Raw genomic sequence first — 21,499 nt, 5'->3', positions numbered from 1 at the left:
ATCCTTTCAGTTGTGTTACAACTGTATATATATGCGTTTGTATGTGTCACAGTATTAAAATTTAAAGGCAAGTTAAAAAAAAGCGGATTTTGTCATTCCACTTGGAATATTTATTCCTTCACATTGAAAACAGTAATTGGGACAAACAAACAGAATCTCACTCTGTCTTCGTCTCTCCCTTTCTCTCTATCACTTTCCTAAACACAGAAAAAACATAAGTACAGAACTGTGCATTTGCAGTTATTCGTGCGTTCGCGAGCATGCGTGCATGCTTGTGTGTGTACGTGTGCGTGCATGTTTGCAAATGCACGTGTCAGAGAGAGAGAGAGAGAGGTTTTTGTTTGTTCAATGTCGACAAAGATCTGAAGAAGAACCCCACCGCCACACCCCCACCCCCACTAAAAAAAAAAAACAAAAAAAAAACAAACAAAAAAAAAACCAAAAAGAAAAAAAAGAAATAAAAATAATTTTTTTTAAAAACAGACGTTGTTTCCTCGTTGTCGTGTGTTCGTCTCGACTTTTATTACGCACACGCGTGCTCAGCACCTCTGCACAAGAAGACATTATGATTTGTTTTTAATTTTCTTTCCTCTTTTTCAGAAGGTTGAAAACTTTGCCAGTGACAAATCCATAATTTGTAGCTAACGTCCAATGCAAGATGGCGCCTAATTAGGTGAAGTCCCCGCAGTAAAGACTGTGACGTTCTGCGAATTCAGAGTTTGCATTTGTTTCTTGCAAGAACAAAGCTTATTAAGAGTGCTTCGAAACTTCGAACCACGCAAATAATAAATGAAGAAATTCAGAGAAGAGTTAAGGGCGGTAAGTAAGTGCATCAGCGCGACGTATGCATAAAAGGTGTTAGAGTAGCGCCCCGTGGGGATCCACCCTTCCACAAACTGCACAACGAAAGCGTTGACGACGGACGGCGTCACGCAAATGACGTAAACGTAACAGACGAGCAGAAGCATCTTCGTCACCGCGGCTTCCTTTCTGTCCATCACGTTAGCGGATTTCTGCTTCCACGACAAGGCTCGCTTCAGAAAGATGACGGTGGTGATGGTGGAGAAGATGACAACGACGAGCGAGGCGAAAGGAAGGGCGATGGCCAGGAGATAGTTGTAGACGATGTCAACAAAGACTTTGTTCTGGAGGTAGAAGTCACTGAGGACAGCCGTGTAGAGGGTGGTGTTGGTGTTTTCGTCCAGTTTGCTTCCCACCGTGAACTTGGCGTTGAAGATGAGGGAGCTGGACAGGATGAGGAAGTAGATGAGGACGATGAGGATCACCATGACCTTGGTCTTCAGAAGCTGCTTGGCTTTCAGTGGACTCACCACACACAGACATCTGAAAAGAAATAACAGACGTACAGGTAGCCTATGTTGGTTGTAACGTCAAGGGTGTGTGGGAAGTAACATTCACCTTAGTACCCAGCGACCGATCTGATCATATGTGAACTGCTATGTTGATCGTGTTTAGGAAGTAACATTCACCTGAGTACCCAGCGACCGATCTGATCATATGTGAACTGCTATGTTGATCGTGTTTAGGAAGTAACATTCACCTGAGTACCCAGCGACTGATCTGATCGTAAGTGAACTGCTATGTTCATGGTGTTGGGGAAGTAAAATTTACTTGTCTACCTATCGATATATCGAAACGTATGTAAAGTGCTAATGCTTAGGGTGTTTGGGAAGTAAACTTTAACTATCTATCAATCAACTGATCGAATCGTTTCTGAACTACTGAATTTTCACTGCCTATTCTTCCAATTCTCTTTGATATTTAGGTTACCAGAAAGGAACTGTCTTCGTACATACTTTTGGAATAGACAGTTCTCTTATCTCCGCAATTTTTTTGTATATTTTAAACATACAAACCTTGTGCTTCTCACTCTTCTACACCTTTTACTTATTTCTTGGTCAGCTGAATCGAGGATTTACAACAAACCTTATGGTTATTTTTTTCTTCCATTCTTTTTGTAGTCTGTGCTTGTACACTTCCTAAATCCACTGCTGAATCTTAGCAGTTTTCTGGTAACTCCCACTGTGTGACGAATAATTATGTACATCTTTATGATCTCTGGGGCAGAACTTCATTCTTTATGTCAGACGTTTTCCAGAAGTCAGAGTCTATTCTGTCTGAACTGAACTTTTTTTTTTTTTTTTTTTTTTTTTTTTGCTAACACCTCCGTCGCCTCCTGTCTTTAATCTTCTGTATGCTGTGTGACAATTATATATTGAGATATAGCTACGTGTGTTTAAAAAAAAATCCCAACAAGACGAAAATAAAGCGGAAAGAAAAAAAGGCACATTGCTGCTGATATCCGCCCAAAGATTTTAATGTAGTTATACGTTGTGTTTGAATAACTGAGTTAAGAAAAACACAACAGCGAAAGTACACCAGCGTAAATTACCGCACAGTGAGTTATGACAGATTTATACTCATCGACATGACAACAGGAATCCATACTGATGCGGCCTCAAATTCAACACATTTCCTTTTAATTGCGTAAATTATAAATTGATATCACTGCAGTGCAATGACACTCCTATAATGCCAGCCTGTGTGAGGCACCGTGGCTGAGTCGGTTAAGCGTTGGACGTCTGATCCAGTGATCACCACTGGTCAGAGTTCGAGGCTCCGTTTCGGCCTGGTGACGTGTCCATGTGAAAGGGACTTTACTCCGATTGTCCTCACTCCGCACGTTTGAATGGGTCCCTGACTTCGGCTGTAGAAATCTGAAGTGGCGGAAGTGGAGGATTAAGCCCTGCCTTCCACTGTCGAGCTCTTGACACAGAGAATGTGAATTCAGTGTCGATGTCCCCATGGACAGTTAATATCCAAGTTATTCTGCGCAGTGTACTTCTGAAAGCCTGACTAAAGGCGTTGAGTTACGCTACCGGTCAGGCATCTGCTTAGCAGATGTGGTGTAGCGTATATAGAATTTGTCAGATGCATTGACGCCTCTTTGAGTAACTGAACTGAACTGTACTGCACATGCCAGCCTGCTGTGCCGTCAATTAATACCGTATCTATCAGCCTACCTGACCATCGATACCAAAGAACCCTGCCTGTGCCGGTCCCAAGTCCAGATGCAAAATGATGGAGGCTGTACGAGGGGCTAGCGACCCTTCTCCATCCACAAAAAACAAAAATAAAAAAACAACTGATACAAATCGCCAAGAAAAACGTCAATAAACATTTCAGGACTGGGGGAGGATGGATCTCCAGCTGGAGGTTGTAAGACGCCGGTCAGTCAGTGACTGCCTGACTCTGGAAGTTGACAGGCTGACGACCGTCATCTCCACCAGAACCACCATCACCATTAGAACATGGAACGCACGCACCATGCTCGAAACCGGAAAGACTGCACAAGTGGCTGCCTAGATGAGGAGCTGTTTGTTTGTTTGTTTGTTGTTTTTTGGTAGTCGTAGGTTTGGTTTAGAGTGATGGTTTGATTTTGTTAGATTTGTCATTCTGATCCTGTTGAGGGGTTCGTTTTGGAGGTGTTCTTTTGGTAATCATGGAGACTCGATCCAAAACGACTGCTATACGGGATACAGAGGCACATGGGTTTCCTGTTCAGAGTGACACAAGTCCACCGTATGGACGGGATATAGACATGGGCAAGTCGTTTTGTAGTTCAAGTAGTAGAAAAGAGGTCAGAGCTAGTCCTATGAAATTACATGTCTCCCCAGTCACCAGATCAGGAGTTTCCTTGGATGGGGCAGTCTGAAGAGGAGGACTCGAGTACTGCTGTGTTTCTTCAGTATCTTATGCGTCAAGTGGAGAATAGACGTCAAGACGAGGAGGTGAAGCGAAGACAGGATGATGCTCGCTGGGAGTACCTCCCCAAAAGAGAAGATAGCTGTCACGAAGCAGAAGCAGCTTTCCGGAAGCGGGAAACTGAGTTGGCGGAGAAACGGCTTAAGCTTGATCGGGAAAGAGAAAAGAGAGACAAGAGAGAGAATATGGCATGCATTCTACTGGCCTGGACTTTGCGCCGATGTGAGGCGGTATTGTGCATCATGTGACCACTGTAAACGAACACCTCCTTAAGGTCTGGTGGTCTCCTCTGAAGAAAAAAACTCTCATTCGTGAACCATGCAAGAGAGTGGCAGTGGGTTATTGAGGGATAGATTTCCTGGGTCCTCGTGTTGGGAGTGGAAAGATGTGGCCTGTGACAGGGGACTGAACAAATCCGGAATACAACGAGGCCCATGACTAAACAAGGAGATGAGAGTATTTTAGGTCTCATCAGGTTTTATCGACGATTTGTTCCCAACCTCTCAACAATTGCTCTACCACTGGCAGACAAGACAAGTTCTGGGCCCCGCAAACTGGAGTGAGATGATGACTGTGAGACTGCCTTTCAGACACTCAGGTCTAGGCTCTGTAGCAGCCCTGTAGTTTGTTCACCCAGACAAGACTTGCCCTTTGTCTTGTGTACGGATACATCTGAAATGGGACTCTGGGCAGTCTTGCGCAGGACCAGGGTCAGGAGCTTCAGCCAGTGGCATATGCAAGCAGGAAATTTCAGAACACGGAGCACAACTATTCAGTTACCTTAGCTCTTGCTCAAGCTACAGAGGCATAACGCTGCTGTCCACAGCAAAGTGTTCAATCGAGTCCTGCTTTTACAGAATGAAGGGTGTTGTCGACCCCTACTACGATATCAGCAAGCTGGCTTTTTCAAGGACATTCCTGTACTGACCCGATAGCAATGCTACATATTACCTAGGAACAGTGGCCGGAGTGAAACTCAGCTACTTTGACTAGGAGAAGGCTTTGGAAGGTAATGACAGAGTAAGACCCTCTGGTAGCTGCTGAGACACTGCGGTGTGCCTGGGAAGATCACAAATTTAATCAGTAACTCAAACTATGAAGGGATGACCGAAACCACCCAAATAAAGACAGGAGTGAGGCAAGGATGCTTGACTGACGATTAATATGAAGACGACAAATTTCCTGTCAACTAACATACGCCAATAACCCTCCAGCCCAACCCCCCACCCCAGCACACACACGCACACGCGCGCAAACCTCTCCACAGACACCAGCAACGTCAACAGGTTGGAGACGGCGGAGAAGCCCCAGAAGACCCCCAGGATGGTGTTGAGGCTGCGGATCTTCCAGTAGGCCCCCACGGCCTTGGACACGAGGGTGATGTGGCTGAAGGACTTGTAGATGAAGAGGGCGAGGAGATAGCCAAGGTCTGCCAGAGCCAGGCTGAAGAGGCACACGTTGATCCTGTCCCTCAGACCCTGGTGGGATGATGGGAGGTGAATGAGGTTGTTGCTACCAGCCATGCAGGAAGGTGGCAGAATGGTTACGTCGCTCATCTGCCAATACAGAGTCCCTGGGGGAGGGGTGGGGCGGTCTGGGTTCGAAACCCGCTCTTGCCCTTTCTCCGAAGTTGAACTGGAAAATCAAACTGGACGTCTCGTCATTCGGACGAGACGATAAACCGAGGTCCCGTGTGCAGCACGCACCTGACGTATTGAGAAAGAACCCGTGTTAACAAAAGTGTTGTCCTCTGACAAAATTCTGTAAAAGAAATCCACTCTGATAGGCAAACAAATATATATGCATGCGCACAAGGCCTGACTCGGCGCGTTGGGTCCTGCTGCTTGACAGGCAGATGTGTAGCACATATGGATACACGCAGTGACGCCTCCTTGAGAAACGAACTGAACATGTTACAAGTGCTGAAAGTGAGTTTGTGGTACATGCTTGAACCACACACAACAAAGACCAGCGGTGGGGAAACGATATGTTAGGTTCCAGTGGCTTTTTTTTTTAATTCTGAACATGGTGGGTTGGTTGCTAAATTGTCATTCTTTCGTTCGTTCGTTCACTCGTTTGTTTGTTCGTTCGGTCAGTCGATCAGTTAGCCAATCGGTCATTCAGTCAGCCAGAAAGACAGACACTCATTTATTCAGTAAGTCAATCAGTTGAATAGCTATGAATCATTCATTCACATAGTCTATAACGTCTTTTTCCAACCTTTATCTCTCTCTCTCTCTCTCTCTCTCTCTCTCTCTCTCTCTCTCTCTCTCTCTCTTTCGCTGACAATATCTAAAACATGCGACTGCCAAAACAGTTACCGCGTTATTTGTGGCATAAAGAAAAGGGCGTGGAGGTGGGGATGGGGAATCTGTAGGGGAAAATGGGGATGAGAAAAATGAGACCGCATTATTTGCCAAACCTGTTTGGTGAAGATGATTATGTTGACAACATTTCCGATGATGCCGACGAGGACAACAAGGGACAAGACGCAGACGTTTATAACTGTCTCCAGAGTGTGGGAGGTTGCATAATCCAGCAGATTGTCAGGGTTGTCCCACGGCTTGAAGCTTACTTCAGTGTTCTGAAATAAAGAAGAAAAAAAGAAAAGTAAACAAAACCAGAGAGTTTTTGTCTGTTTATTTTTCTTCACTTCCGTTCTTCAGATTAAATCCCGGACTATTGGTGATGAGGGGTGTGTGTTTATTGTTGCTTGCGTCCGTCTGTCTTGGGAGACAATGGAACTCTGCGCCTAGTCCGGTCAGGTTGTTGAGCTGCAGCGCCTGTTGTGGCTGTACAGTCCGATTCTGGATCGGCAGGCTCTATTGCAGTTGTCGCAGGTGAAAGTCGCCTTGCTCAGAGGGTATGGGTTCTGCCCTCTGCCCTCTGCGCTCTCTCCCCCCTTCCCAATGTTGTTCTCTTTTCTCCTCGTTCCTCTGGACGCATGCCTTTACGGTCCTTCTCCAGCTGTTACGGTCTTCAGCCACCACCTCCCAATCTGCTGGGTCGATGTCGCCTGCCCTCATGTCTCGTTTGCAGACATCAGTGTAGCGTAGGAAGGGTCTTCCTGCAGGTCTGGAACCAGTGGTGAGCTCGCCATAAAGGATGTCCTTGGGAATTCGCCCGTCATCCATTCACCTGACGTGGCCGAGCCACCGCAGACGGCGCCGGGTCAGGAGTGCAAACATGCTGGAGATGCCTGCCTGGTCAAGGACTTTCTTGTTTGGTACACGGTCTTGCCACATGACGCCCAGAATTCTCCTGAGTTTGCACAGGTGAAAGGAGTTAAGTTTGCGTTCTTGGCGAGAGTAGAGAGTCCATGTCTCGCTGCTATAGAGCAGAGTGCTGAGCACACAGGCTTGGTACACTTTCATCTTGGTGTTGATGGTCAGCACGGGATTGTCCCAAACCCTCTTTGCCAGGCGGGCCATGGCTGTAGCTGCTTTGTCAATCCGCTTGTTGAGTTCGGCGTCCAGGGAGAGGCTACTGGAGATGGTGGAGCCGAGGTAAGTGAAGTCCTCGATGACCTCGAGTGTGAAGTCACCAATGGAGATGCTTGGGGTGCTGCTCACGTCCTGGCCCATGACGTTAGTCTTCTTTAGGCTAATAGTCAAGCCAAACTCTCTGCATGCTTGGGCGAAGCGATTGATGAGTCGCTGGAGTGCCTCCTCAGAGTGAGTTGTCAGAGCTGCGTTGTCAGCGAAAAGCATCTCGCAAATGAGAACCTGTCGCACTCTGGTTTTCGCGCGAAGGCGGGCCAGGTTGAAGAGACTGTCATCGCTTCTGGTGTGGAGATACACTCCGTCCTCCGACTGGCTGAAGGCATAGGACAGCAGCAGTGAGAATAAGATACCGAAAAGTGTAGGGGGCCAGCACACAGCCTTGTTTCACCCCACTCTTGATTGGGAATGGGTCAGAGGAAGATCCATCGTGCTGAACGGTGCCCTGCATGTCTTCATGAAAAGACGTGATCATCCTCAGGAGATTGGGGGGACATCCAATCTTCTGTAGCAGTGTGAAGAGGCCTTTTCTGCTGACAAAGTCGAAGGCCTTGGTCAGGTCGATGAATGCGACATATAGTGGCCGTCTCTGCTCCCGGCATTTCTCCTGCAGCTGTCGCAAGGAGAAGACCATGTTGATTATTGATCTTCCAGCTCTGAATCCGCACCATGCCTCAGGGTATATGTGTTCAGCAAGTAGCTGCAGTCTGCTCAGGACTACACGGGCAAAGGCTTTCCCAACAATACTGAGAATGGAGATTCCACGGTAGTTGTTGCAATCGCTGTGATCACCCTTGTTTTTGTACAGAGTGATGATGTTGGCGTCACGCATCTCCTGCGGCACAGTCCCTTCTTCCCAGCACTGCAGTAGCAGCTGGTGCAGGTGGTGAAGTAGCACGGTCTTTTTTCAGCCTTGATGACTTCAGGCGGGATGCCATCTTTTCCTGGAGCTTTGCCACAGGCGAGGGAGTCGATGGCCTCGCCGAGTTCCTCTTCAGAGGGCGGGATGTCGAGTGCTCTCCACTGCTGCGTCTGCGACAATATTTTCTCATGAATAGAGCTTCTGGTAGTGTTCCGCCCATCTCTCTATCTGCTTGCTCCGGTCTGTTATCATGTTGCCGGAAGATGACTTCAGTGGCGCGATCTTGTTTATGCATGGGCCAAAGGCTTTTTTCATAGCATCATACATGCCACGGATGTTGCCGCAGTCAGCGGAAAGTTGGATGTTCTGACAGATGTTCAGTCGTGGTCTGGCGATCCGTTTGGTGTCGTTTCTGGCCTTCTTGAGTGCAGCGAGTGTCTTCTGAGAGGGCTCTGCCAGCAGGGCAGTCTTTGAGGGCATCCTCGATGGAGTTGGCGAAGCGGTTGCACAGGTCTGGGATTGCTGTTCTGGCAGTGTTGATTCGAGGCCGACCCTTCTGCTTTGAGTGGTGGATCCGTTTTGGATGGAAGCGCATTTTGCAGCCAAGCAAGGAGTGGTCGGTGTCACATTCAGCACTGTGAAAACTACGTGTGGTGAGTACGTAGTTCAGCGAGGACCTTCTAGTGATAATGAGGTCCAGCTGGTGCCAGTGGCGGGATCTTGGGTGTCGCCAGGAAGTTTGGTGGCGTGGCTTGGTAGAGAAGAATGTGTTATTTATGCAGAGGTTGTGGGTAGGAGCAAAGCTCTAGGAGCCTCTGCCCGTTCTCATTCAGTTTGCCAATACCGAAGTGGCAGATGCAGCTGGGCCAGGAGTCGTGGTCAGAACCCACTCAGGCATTGAAGGCGCCAAGAAGGTACAGCTGTTCTGTGGCAGGGATGTCTCTGATGGTGGTATCAATCTCCTCGCAGAACTGCTCTTTGGTCCCTGCAGAAGAACAGAGTGTGGGAGCATAGACGCTCAGGAGGTTCACTGGGCCAGAGGAGGTTGACAGGCAGAGGGCGAGGATGCTGGCTGTGCCACTGAATGCGGTTCCACAGAGCCAACGCCATCCAGTCTTGGCTCTTCAAGTTCCTTGCCCTGCCAGAAGAACGTGTAGTTGAGTTCCTTGAGGCTGTCGCTTAAGGGAAGTCTTGTTTCCTGTAGTGCGGCACTGTCGATGTTGAGCCTTGTGAGCTCACAGTCGATGATGGCTGTTTTCCTGAAATCATCGACTTGTTGCAGGTCATTTGAGAGGCCAGGACACATTGTCCTGACATTCCACCTTGCTAAACGCAGGATGGGTAGTTTTTTTGTCTCTGTTTTTGACTGGTGCAGGGTTACAGTCTGCTTGTCGGTCTTTTCCCTGGCTCCAAGCACCCATGGAAGCATGCAGACTGTGGCGAAGTCAGCATCTTACTGGCTGGGGGTTGCCCGGCTTGGAGTGGATGGTAGCTGACCAGTGGGACTACGATGGCCCCTCCCACTGTCGGAGGCAGCCCGTAGCGCGTGGACCTACTCCAATCGGTCCTAGCTTATAACTCGTAACTGCTGCCTCCCGAGTTGTTTCTGTCGCTGGGGACAGCGGCATTGACGTGACCTCTCCAGGGCGCGAGCGTGGGCGAAGTTTATGGAGATCCTGGGTTGGACAGTCGTCAGAATCCCCCTCTCGGCCTCACCGATGTAGTCCGAAGGAACGCAGAGCGATACATTCGGCACCAGCTTAGCTGCAGGAGCTGCCGGAAGAAAGTCAGTGCAACGTCCAACCGCCTTCGGGGCTCCAACTCTAGATTTTTCCTCGGGGTTTACTCCCGAAGCCTTTCCCGTGACTGGGTATGCCGCAAGGCAGCAGAGGTTTGGAGTCAGGGTTTTCCTTCCCCTAGATGGACTGCCCTCCCAGGCTGACGAGCTCCATCTGCTCAAAGCATCTGGTTTTGAGGCGCCATAGACCCACCTTTCGCCCCTTCTCCTGTCAGTAAAAGCAGTTCCACCGGGCTTAGAGGCTAAGCTACACGGGCAGGCCAGGAGTTGGGCTTAGCTGTCAGAGGCTATTTGAGACGCACGCCTTAAGGGAGCACTTTATAGGTGGTGGGAGCTTGTCCCCACTACCGCCCCCGGCTATGACAATCCTCATATTGGAACGCCTTCGTCGTCGTCATCGTCCTCGCCGTCTTCTCTTTCTTCAGCTTCTGCACTTACAAGTGGACCTTTACTCCCATGATCACATCTATCCCTTCCTTTAGACATTCAATTCATTGTCAGGGGTGAGTGCATGATGATCTATCAAACGTTAACATGGATTACGGAAACAGCGCAGTCGGTCTTTCTGTCCTTCGCTCGAATGCTTACGAAGGGCATCAAGCCATTAGCATGAAGAGCAGGTTTGAAAATCATAAACACCCATCACAGCACTTATTGCAGTGTTGTTGCTGTCATAAAAACCTAATTAAGCGATAGTCATGGTCCTCGCTACAACCATAAATACCCACTACAGCACTTATTTCAGTGTTGGTACTGTCATAAACACCTAATTCGGCGATAGTCATGGTCCTCGCTACAACCATAAACACCCATCACAGCACTTATTGCAGTGTTGCTACTGTCATAAACACCTAGTTCAGCTATAATCATGGTCCTTGCTACAATCAATGGCATCCTGGCAGCAGTAAACACTGCGTCGCTATAGCGACACCGGTGTTGCTCACGACAGTCATTCTTCATAAATGCTCATTACACTGACAGTGATGCTCACTACAGGTATATGCACTCGATGATAAAGCCCATTATTAGTGATACCCATGGTCCTCACTACGATTAGAAGCATTCATCGCAGTGATAACCATGGTGCTCAATACATTTGGAAACACTCATCGCAGCGATAACACTGTGCTCATTATAATTGGAAACACTCATTACAGTCATAACCGCAGTGCTCACTACAATTACAAGCAATCATTGCAGTGATGGTTGTTGTACTCACTACAATAATTAGAAACACTCATTGCAGTGATGATCAAGGTGTTCATTACAATTAAACACAGTCATTGCATTAATTATCAAGGTGCTCACTACAATTAGCAGTGACTACCATTGTACTCACTACAATTAAAAGCACTCATTGCAGTGATGATCAAGATGCTCACTGCAATCAGAAGCACTCACTGCAGTGATAATCATTGTAATCATCACAATTATACAATTATAAACATTCATTATAGTGATGATCAAGATGCTCTCTACTATTACACGAAGCAAAGCCTATCCTGGCAAATGTCACCCACCCATCTTGGAAGAAGTAGGTGTTCCCAACAGTCGTTACCAGCATTCCCGGAGTGGAGAAGAGAGGAACACAGTCAGACATCCAAAGGAAGGCCCTGGCCATGGAGTACATCTGCAACCAGTACCCCAAGGAAGACTGGACCCATGTCTTTACAGACAGCTCCGCCACAGAAGCAACGAGGGATGGTGGAGCTGGAATCTTCCTCCAATACAAAGACGGAGATGAAGAAATTGCAATCCCAAAAAAGAAAATACTCCACCAACTTCCGAGCTGAGCGAGAAGCCCTCTATGAGGCAGCCACAACAGTCTCGCAGAACTCCACAAGAACAACAGGGCAGGTGGTGGTGTTCTCAGACGCTCTCTCCGTGCTCCAAGCCCTCAAGAACTCCCGCTGCAAAGAACAGAACCATCTCACTTCAGCCCTTGTTGCCAGAGTAGAGAAAGTGGTGATACAATGGGTACCAGCACACTGTGGCATCAGAGGCAATGAAAAAGCGGACATTCTGGCAAAAGACGGTGCACAGAAGGAGCAGGCCAACAAACTGGTGTCACACGATGAAATCAAGACAATCATCAAGGCACAGCAAGGAATAAAGTGGCGCCTCCAGCACCCCAAATATAACCCAGAAGACAGATACCATTTGCTGGAACGACGGGAACAGGTCAAGATCTTCCGCCTGAGGACTGGACACAACCGCCTGCTCCACCACATGCACACAAAATATGGCATTGGATAGAGTGGAGAGTGCCCTTGTGGTGAGGGACCAATGACAACTGACCACATCCTTCAAGACTGTAGGACGCATGCAGCATCCAGGAGGATGCCATGCCAACACTGACAGCAGTGGAAGCCAAACTGTACGGCACCCTGGAGGAGTTGCGACGGACGGCAGCCTTCATCGAGGACACCGGACTGCGCATCTAATGGGAGGCGAACGAGGAAGAAGAAGAAGTTATAGCGATGATCATGGCTGTTGCTGCAATTACAAGAACTCGTTATGGCGATGATCATGGTTGTTGCTTCAATTACAAGAACTCGTTACAGTGTTGATCATGGTTGTTGCTACAATTACAAGGACTCGTTATGGTGATGATCATGGTTGTTGCTACAATTACAAGGACTCGTTATGGTGATGATCATGGTTGTTGCTACAATTACAAGGACTCGTTATGGTGATGATCATGGTTGTAGCTACAATTACAAAGACTCGTTATAGCGATGATCATGGTTGTAGCTACAATTACAAGGACTCGTTATAGCGATGATCATGGTTGTTGCTACAATTACAAGAACTCGTTACAGTGTTGATCATGGTTGTTGCTACAATTACAAGGACTCGTTATAGCGATGATCATGGTTGTTGCTACAATTACAAGAACTCGTTACAGTGTTGATCATGGTTGTTGCTACAATTACAAGAACTCGATATAGCGATGATCATGGTTGTAGCTACAATTACAAGGACTCGTTATAGCGATGATCATGGGTGTTGCTACAATTACAAGAACTCGTTACAGTGTTGATCATGGTTGTTTCTACAATTACAAGAACTCGATATAGCGATGATCATGGTTGTTGCTACAATTACAAGGACTCGTTATAGCGATGATCATGGTTGTTGCTACAATTACAAGAACTCATAGCGATGATCATGGTTGTTGCTACAATTACAAGGACTCGATATAGCGATGATCATGGTTGTTGCTACAATTATAAGGACTCGTTATGGCGATGATCATCGTTGTTGCTACAATTACAAGGACTCGTTATAGCGATGATCATGGTGGTTGCTACAGTTACAAGAACTCGTTATAGCGATGATCATTGTGCTCGTACACTGATAAGTACTCACGACAGCGATGAATATAGTGTCAAACACCCATTACATCGAATGTCACAGCGCTAGCTAAAATTATAATTACTCATAATCACTCGTTATGGCGGTAATCACAGTAGTAGTGGCATTCATTGGGACTCTACGACAATGATAATCATACATTGCTCGCAACCATCACAGATTCACGGCATCGATAATAATAGTGCTCGCTGCATTCATGAGGACCAGTGACAGCAGTGATTAGAGTGTCGTTGCAATCATAAACGATTGTTGCAGCAACAACCATAATGCTCGCTATAGTCATTGATTATTCATAAGCACGAATCATAGTGTCAAGCACCTGTCACATAGACTACACTCATCACGATTTGCGACAGCGATAATCATGGTACTCGCTACAATCATGCTTATCTATAACCACTCGTATTGCAATGATCATGGCGCCCCCTACAGTCGTGAGGACTCATGATTAAGATCATGGTGCTCATTATTACCACAAGGACTCCTGGTAGCAATACTAATGCTGTAAAGCACTTATCATATGGCTACCATGGTGCTCGCTGCTATGTTAATTATTCGTAAGCACTCATTGTAGCGACAATTAAGGTTTCACTGTATTCACAAGGACAGTAACACACATAATGCTTGCTACAATCATAAGCACTCATGACAGCGATAACCATAATCATTGTGCTTGCCACAATCATAAGGACAGATGATCAACAGATCTCCAATCATATGAAAGTTTTCATCTGCCAATCACCATAAATTCGAGTCAATGTAAGGTTTTCGTCAGGTAATCTATCAATCCTCAGTCAGATGGATTTTATCATCGGATAGATACCTAGCTGTGGGTCAAACATCAGCTTAAGGGAGCTGCCAAGCGAACTGTCAAGATAGCGAAAGACAGACTTAAAAAAAACAGTGTTTTCAGACTCTCTTGACACATCGCTCTCGCTCGTTCCAGAAACAAAGACGCCATGATCTAAGATCATCCCAATGCAGTACCAAAGTATTCGTTTCTGGAAAAATTAAAAAGAAAATTATGACGTCAGTCTTCACGTATATGATACAACATCGATAACTAACACAAAGAAAGAAGTGATGGCACTGTCCATTTCAATTGTGGCTGAAACCAAACCAACACGCCGTGCTGTTCATCAGACAGGAGCGAAGTAAAAATAACTCTGGCACGATAGCAACATGTACATACGTAACCTTTTTCTTGCATGCATAAAGTTTCTCAAGACGAGAAACCACAACAGTAGTGACTGAGTGAGTCAGTCATTCAGTCATTTAGTCAGTCAGTCAGTTAGTTAATTGGTTAGTTATTAGCTAGTTGGTTGGTAAGTTACTTCCATGGTTATTTCTTTTCGTGTCCTGTGGTACACAAGGTCGGTTCCAGAAATCTACTCAACGGCATTTTTCTTCTTCTTCTTCTGCGTTCACTCGTATGCACACGAGTGGGCTTTTACGTGTATGACCGTTTTTACCCCGCCATGTAGGCAGCCATACTCCGTTTTCGGGGGTGTGCATGCTGGGTATATTCTTGTTTCTATAACCCACCGAACGCTGACATGGATTACAGGATCTTTAACGTGCGTATTTGATCTTCTGCTTGCATATACACGCGAAGGGGGTTCAGGCACTAGCAGGTCTGCACATATGTTGACCTGGGAGATCATAAAAATCTCCACCCTTTACCCACCAGGCGCCGTCACCGTGATTCGAACCCGGGACCCTCAGTTTGACAGTCCAACGCTTTAACCACTCGGCTATTGCGCCCGTCCTCAACTGCATTAAATGTTGTACTGTGTTGGTATCCTAAAGGTACAGTTCCTTCATTAATTCTTTTTCACCCGTTCTATGTTTTGTCTTCCTTGGTCTTTCTCGCGCCGTTCTTCTACCTGGTTTCCAGACGAGGGCACTTGTTGCGAGCGCATCTGGTGACATTCCAAGCACCTTCTTCTTGGCTTTGTCTCGGTGGCGACATCCAGCATTGATGCACTTTTCTGGAGTTCAGTGTTTGAGATGGTGTTCAGCCGAAACATTTTCAGAATTCTGCGTTGGCAAAGAAATGTTTCATGTCTATGGCCGATGCTCTTAAAGAGGTCCCATCAGGAGAAGTGTAGCTGATTTAACTGCTAGTTAGACTGAAAGTCAACCTCAGTGCTCCATCAGACTGGAAAGTTTGGAGTGGTTTTCGTTGGACACTGTTTCTCTCTCGCTCGCGCGCGACGTGTAAATGTGTTCACTGTCAGAGGCATGTTCGACGCCAGCCTGTAGCGTCTGTCTGACTGAAGTTCCGCACGGCATTGTCTGATGATGGGTCAGCACCTTAATGAACAGTACTTTTTACGTTATGTTTAAAGCATTTCGGTGCCGATCCACCATCACCAGACGCCGCTTCTTAATGCGTATGGATTGCTCTGCCAACAAGTTTGCCATTTCTATCATTTCCTTTTGCACTGCGCGCAGACATCAGGATGAACTGACAAACAATACCAGCAAACAATACAAAAATACCCTGTCCGTTCCAACTTAGAACAAAAATAGATGAGACAAAACAGTCTAAAAGTCTGTGGCCTTTCATGCCCTGCTCTCATGGTGACCTCAGTTTCGATACCCGTCCACTTCTGTGCTTTGTGGTGAGTCCCGTCATTGTCTTCAGTGTCGGCAGATTCATGGGGTGCTGTTGTTTGAGGGACGTGGTGGCGGTCTCCACTCTGGGAGGGTCGCTCACTCAGTCTGGCTCCGCGACTAAGCCATTATTGTCGTTAGTTGGGAGCTTAGTAGGTGGTGTCCTAAGTACGTTGAATCAGAACAGGCACCACTGAACACCACCGAAGTGACTCAGCAGCAGTGCATGGTCTCCTCTGGTGTGTGGCCTCCTGACGACCTAACATCAATGGTTCTCTGCGGACTGCCGACGGTGGAACTGTGACGGACGAACCCGGGTGTGGCCGTGTATGGTGGAATCCAAATGAGCGGCGTGGGAGTAATGCCACTGAAATGGTGCAGATGTTGGGGCAGCAAAAAAAAAAAAGAAAAAAAAAAGAGACAAGTTAGAAATCCAAGATGAATTTACAGACACGAAGAATATACTCAGTCCGTTCCCACTCAATATGAAACTGTTGAGACATGTCATAAGTCTCTGCTTGGATTCTGAGAGATTCTTTTTCAGTATCACCATTGACTTGTGTCATGCACACCTACTGGAGTGACTCAACAGCAGCACTGGATCTCCTGTGGGGTGTATCCTCATGGCTGACTTAAGGAGCAAGGTGGCAGAATGGTTAAGACGCTCATCTGTCAATACAGTATCCATGAGAGTCAGGGTTCAAAACCCACTCTCGCCCTTTCTCCCAGGTCTGACTGGAAAATGAAACTGGGCGTATAGACATTCGGATGAAGTGATAAATCGAGGTCCTGTGTGCAGCAAGCACGTGACGCACTGAAAAAGAACCCAGTCATGTATATATATATATATATATATATAATATATATATATATACATATATGCATGCACTCAAGGTCTCACTGAGGGCGTTGGATTATGCTGCTTGTCAGACATCTGCCTGGCAGATGTAGTTTAGTGCATATGGATTTGACCGAACGCAGTGGCGCCTCATGAGAAAATGAAACTGAAACAGACCAAACACTAGCGAACACCTGTCGGAGTGAGTCAGCGTCATTGCTGGATCTCCTCTGGTATGTAGCCTCATGGCGAACTTACACTGAGTGTTCCCTGTGGACCAATACCACTGGAAAGCTGCAGTCGGATGGGATCTGTTGCTGCTGTGAAGGTGAAGGAAAGGAGGAGGGGGGAATAGTTAGGACGAGCGGCGCGGGAGTAATGCCATTCAAACAACATGAAAAATGGAACCACAAAGGAACAACATCAACATCATCATCAACAACAATAACAACTACAACAATAAGCAGAAAGGGAAAAAAAAGAAAAGAATTGGCCCCCACCAATCGAAAGTCAAGAGAAAATTTAACTTAAAATACACTTGTTTCTGAAATGTTTCGTTTTTCGTGTTGTGTTATTTGTATGTATTAACAGTTTATATGGACCCCCCCCCCCTCCCCACACCCCCCCTCTCTCTCTCTCTCTCTCTCTCTCTCTCTCTCATTTCATCAAACATTCATGAAACATTCATGAAACAATGTGAAAACGCTTTGCTACGTACCGATGTGACGTCAGCTTGGTTCCCTTTGACATAGGGCTGTCGTTGAAACGTCACAACATCCATCATCGACATAGTCAGCGGAGCGTGTTGATTCCAGTTAGATTCTTGACGAATGGGGAAAAGATGGCTTAGTAGTCACTGGCGTCTTCTTGTCCTTCTGCTCTACACCTGCTGTTGTTACAGTAAGCGAAAAAAACAAAAACGAAATCATTAAGAATTTCTTGACAGATGGTGAGGGTGGTGGTGGTGGTGGCTTCTTCTTTGGGAAGAACAAATTAAAACGTCGATGCTTTAAAACACTCTGAATCCTACCATTAAAAGTTTACTTGCAACCAATACCTTTTACAAAGCGCGTGCTGGATCTTTAATCGAAAAAAAAAACCCAAACGAGAGATAGACAATATAACCAACGAACTAAATAAACCCTGAGTAAAACTCAACCAACATCCAGCATATCTGACTTACTGTCAAAGCCGTGAAGACTGATCTTAGTGCAACTCCATCTGTGTGTGTGTGTGTGTGTGTGTGATTCCATTGTTTGTTAATATTTTTTATACTCTTATCAAAGAGACTGTTGCCCTGAACTCTAAAGCAACAATAACACTGTGGAGCTGGAGAGAAAGCAAGAGATCACGAGAACAACTTGGAAGTGAGAAAGTTTGGGATGCATGGTTCGAATCTCACACACGCCAGATACTTTCTTTCTTCCCTGCACCAGGGTTTGAATGGCAGTGTTAGCTTCTGGTTTTTCGGACACGACAAATAACTGAGGTCCACTATAAAACATGCACATATGCAGCTCGCGTGAAAATATCCACAGTCATAAGACGTTTGGCTCTACCAGGCAAATTCGTTATAAAAAAAAAAATTTTTAAAGAAAAAACCGGTTTCATGAGCAAACTACACGCTGAGAGAAACAGAGGGAAATGTGGTGCAAAGTTTCGGCAAAATGCATTATATCGTAGAGAGAGAGAGAGAGAGAGAGAGAGAGAGAGAACTGGCGCTGCACTGAAAAGTCACTATTCACGGCTTTCACACACACACACACACACACACACACACACACGGTACGTGATGAAACGCTAAAGGGATGAGGTGAGGTGAGAGGACAATTCCTCAGTCTCTTGTGCCGCCACCTGTTTCTGATCTGAACCATCTCCTTTCAGCCTCTGTGTTTCCAGAAAGACAGCTTGACTCAGACCGAAACACGACGACCTTTTTCCACACACATAATTCATGAGGTGTACGTATCTGCTCGCATGCATGTATACAGATTTAAACCATCAACATGGATGATGAAGAGACTGTGGATATATTTAGCAGCCAGCCAGCCTGTCGGTGTGTGTGTGTGTGCCTTTCTCAAGGACACAGCACCATGGCAAATCGGGGCCTCGAACACGGACCACTGGTGCACACCGGGTCAGAAGTCCAACGCCTAACGATTCTGCCATGACGCCTGCAACCGCATCTGCAACTTGCAATAAAATAAAAAAAGAGAAGAAAAAAAAGATAGAAAACTGGGAGTGGCAGTGCCTTATCTGAATCATCAATGGCTTTAGAAGTTAAAAGACGATAATAACAATCCTTTGGTTCATATCAAATCTTTCAGAAAACACTCAAAATAATGATAGGAGCCACCTTGCCACCTTTTAGAAAGTGTAGATAGAATAGGATCTATGGTTTCTCCTTGTTTTTTTTTTTCTTCTTTTTTGTTGTTGTTGTTGTTGTTTTTTGTTTGTTTTTTCCTGCGAAATCCGTTCTATTTCTATCTATGTTTTCTTTGTCAGCAGCAGTCAAGGAGCTTTACAACAACAACAAAAAGAGTTTCAGTTTCAGTTTCTCAAGGAGGCGTATTGCGTTCGGAAAAATCCATACGCGCCACACCACATCTGCTAGGCAGATGCCTGACAAGTAACATAACCCAACGCGCTTAGACAGGCCTTGAGTGCGTACTTGTAGTTATTTGTGTGCCTGTCAGAGTGACTTTCTTCTACAGAATTTCGCCAGAGGACAACACTTATGTTGCCATGGGTTCTTTATTTTTCAGTGCGCCAAGTGCGTGCTGTACACGGGACCTCGGTGTTACCGTCTCATCCGAAGGACTGGACGCACAGTTTGATTTTCAAATCCCAACTTCGGAGAAAGGCCGAGACGGAGATGCGAACCCGAACCCTGGGTGGACACTGTAATGACAGATAAGCATCTTAATCACTCTGCCACTTTCCAACAACGAGGACGCTGATGACGATTTCCTGGAGTCCGCGACAACGAGCACTTCTTCTTCTTCTTCTGCGTTCACTCGTTTGCACACGAGTGGGCTTTTACGTGTATGACCGTTTTTACCCCGCCATGTAGGCAGCCATACTCCGTTTTCGGGGGGGTGCACGCTGGGTATGTTCTTGTTTCCATAACCCACCGAACGCTGACATGGATTACAGGATATTTAACGTGCGTATTTGATCTTCTGCTTGCATATACACACGAAGGGGGTTCAGGCACTAGCAGGTCTGCACATATGTTGACCTGGGAGATCGTAAAAATCTCCACCCTTTACCCACCAGGCGCCGTCACCGTGATTCGAACCCGGGACCCTCAGATTGAAAGTCCAACGCTTTAACCATTCGGCTATTGCGCCTGTCAACGAGCACTTCAAACCATGAACCTTTAGCGATGCTTCAAATGGTTTATGACCAGAAACGCTCCTTGATGCTCCGATCCTCGAAGGGTCATTATTCAAATCATACCGTTTATGGCTCTTTCTGAGGTCATATGCAAATAAAGGGGTCACCATTGTCATGTGACTCTGATAGTCTTCATGATGGGAGAGGATGACGTCTTTCGTGCATTGCGTCGTATCGTTTCGTGCTGTTTCGCTATCCTGACAATGTTGTACTGTCACAGCTGTTTTCAGTTCAGGCTGGTCTCCAGGAGAAGAATGGAGCGTCGCCGCATTAGACTGTCACCATCTTCTTCTTCTACTTCTTCTTTCCTGTGTGCATACATGTTCGTTTTCGTATCAAAGTTGTTGTTTTTTCGTGACAGAATTTTACCAAGGTTATGGTGAACCGTCTTGTTGCCGTGGGGTGTTCAACATGCGCTGGACCTCAGTGAGCATTCATGGCTTTCTTCTTAAGGTACACGGTACAGCTTTTGTGGGGGGGGGGGGGGGAGGGAAAGAGAGAAAGGGATAGAGATAGAGAGGGAGTGGTGGGGCGGGAGACAGAGGTACAGGTGGAGTGACAATCATACACACATGTATGCACGAACACCTGCATACACACACACACACACACACACACACACACACACACACACACACACACACACACAGAGAGAGAGAGAGAGAGAGAGAGAGAGAGAGAGAGAGAGAACATCACAAACAAATGGAGACAGAGAAACAGAAAGAAGAATACACATCGAACAAGACAGAGACACAGAAACAGACACAGACAGAAACGGAGACAGAGAGCACACACACACACACACACACACACACACACACACACACACACACACACACACACACACACACACACACACAGAAGTACAAAGAGGAAGAAAGACAAAGACAGCGACAAAGAGCTAGAGAGAGACAGACAAAGACACATAGAAAGAGATAGAATTTTATCAAAACTTTAATTTTGAAACTAACTCTTTCAGCTAACATCATGCCCAGCCTGTTAATATGTACAAATAGCAGTTAGAGAGAGAAAAAAAGAGTTGTCCAATTACACAACATTTTCCAATCTCTTTTTTTCTTAAAGAGACTAAGACACTGACAGAACTCAGAAAGTTTAATGTACATCGGCTTTGGGCCACAAAATACAATGGGGAAGGGTGGATCGGTGAGGTTGCATATAACATTGTGTTATCCATAACAACAACAACAACAACAACAAAAACAAGTACAAACTGAATGAATATATACTTAAACAATGTGCCCATCATATATACGTTTGTTTTTATATAGTATTTCACCATGCTTGATCACACTGACTGC

At 46.2% G+C, this 21,499-nt stretch overlaps 1 protein-coding gene across 1 annotated transcript in view; it reads right to left on the bottom strand.

Moving 5' to 3' along the window:
• Window positions 1–652: 652 nt before the first annotated feature.
• The window catches only part of LOC143285105 (uncharacterized), a 21,985-nt gene continuing 1,138 nt past the window's right edge, over window positions 653–21,499 (bottom strand). The window contains exons 2-5 of the mRNA XM_076592318.1: window positions 17,500–17,670; window positions 6,209–6,370; window positions 5,044–5,264; window positions 653–1,344 (exon numbers count right to left, since the gene is read on the bottom strand). Coding sequence (XP_076448433.1) covers window positions 666–1,344; window positions 5,044–5,264; window positions 6,209–6,370; window positions 17,500–17,571 — 1,134 coding nt within the window. The 5' untranslated portion in view covers window positions 17,572–17,670 and the 3' untranslated portion in view covers window positions 653–665. The remainder of the gene's footprint in view (window positions 1,345–5,043; window positions 5,265–6,208; window positions 6,371–17,499; window positions 17,671–21,499) is intronic.

This window comes from Babylonia areolata, chromosome 8 (assembly GCF_041734735.1).
Source record: "Babylonia areolata isolate BAREFJ2019XMU chromosome 8, ASM4173473v1, whole genome shotgun sequence".
Taxonomy (NCBI): Eukaryota; Metazoa; Mollusca; class Gastropoda; order Neogastropoda; family Buccinidae; genus Babylonia; species Babylonia areolata.
Note: the sequence above shows the minus strand (reverse complement) of the source record. Positions and strands in the feature narration are given on the sequence as shown.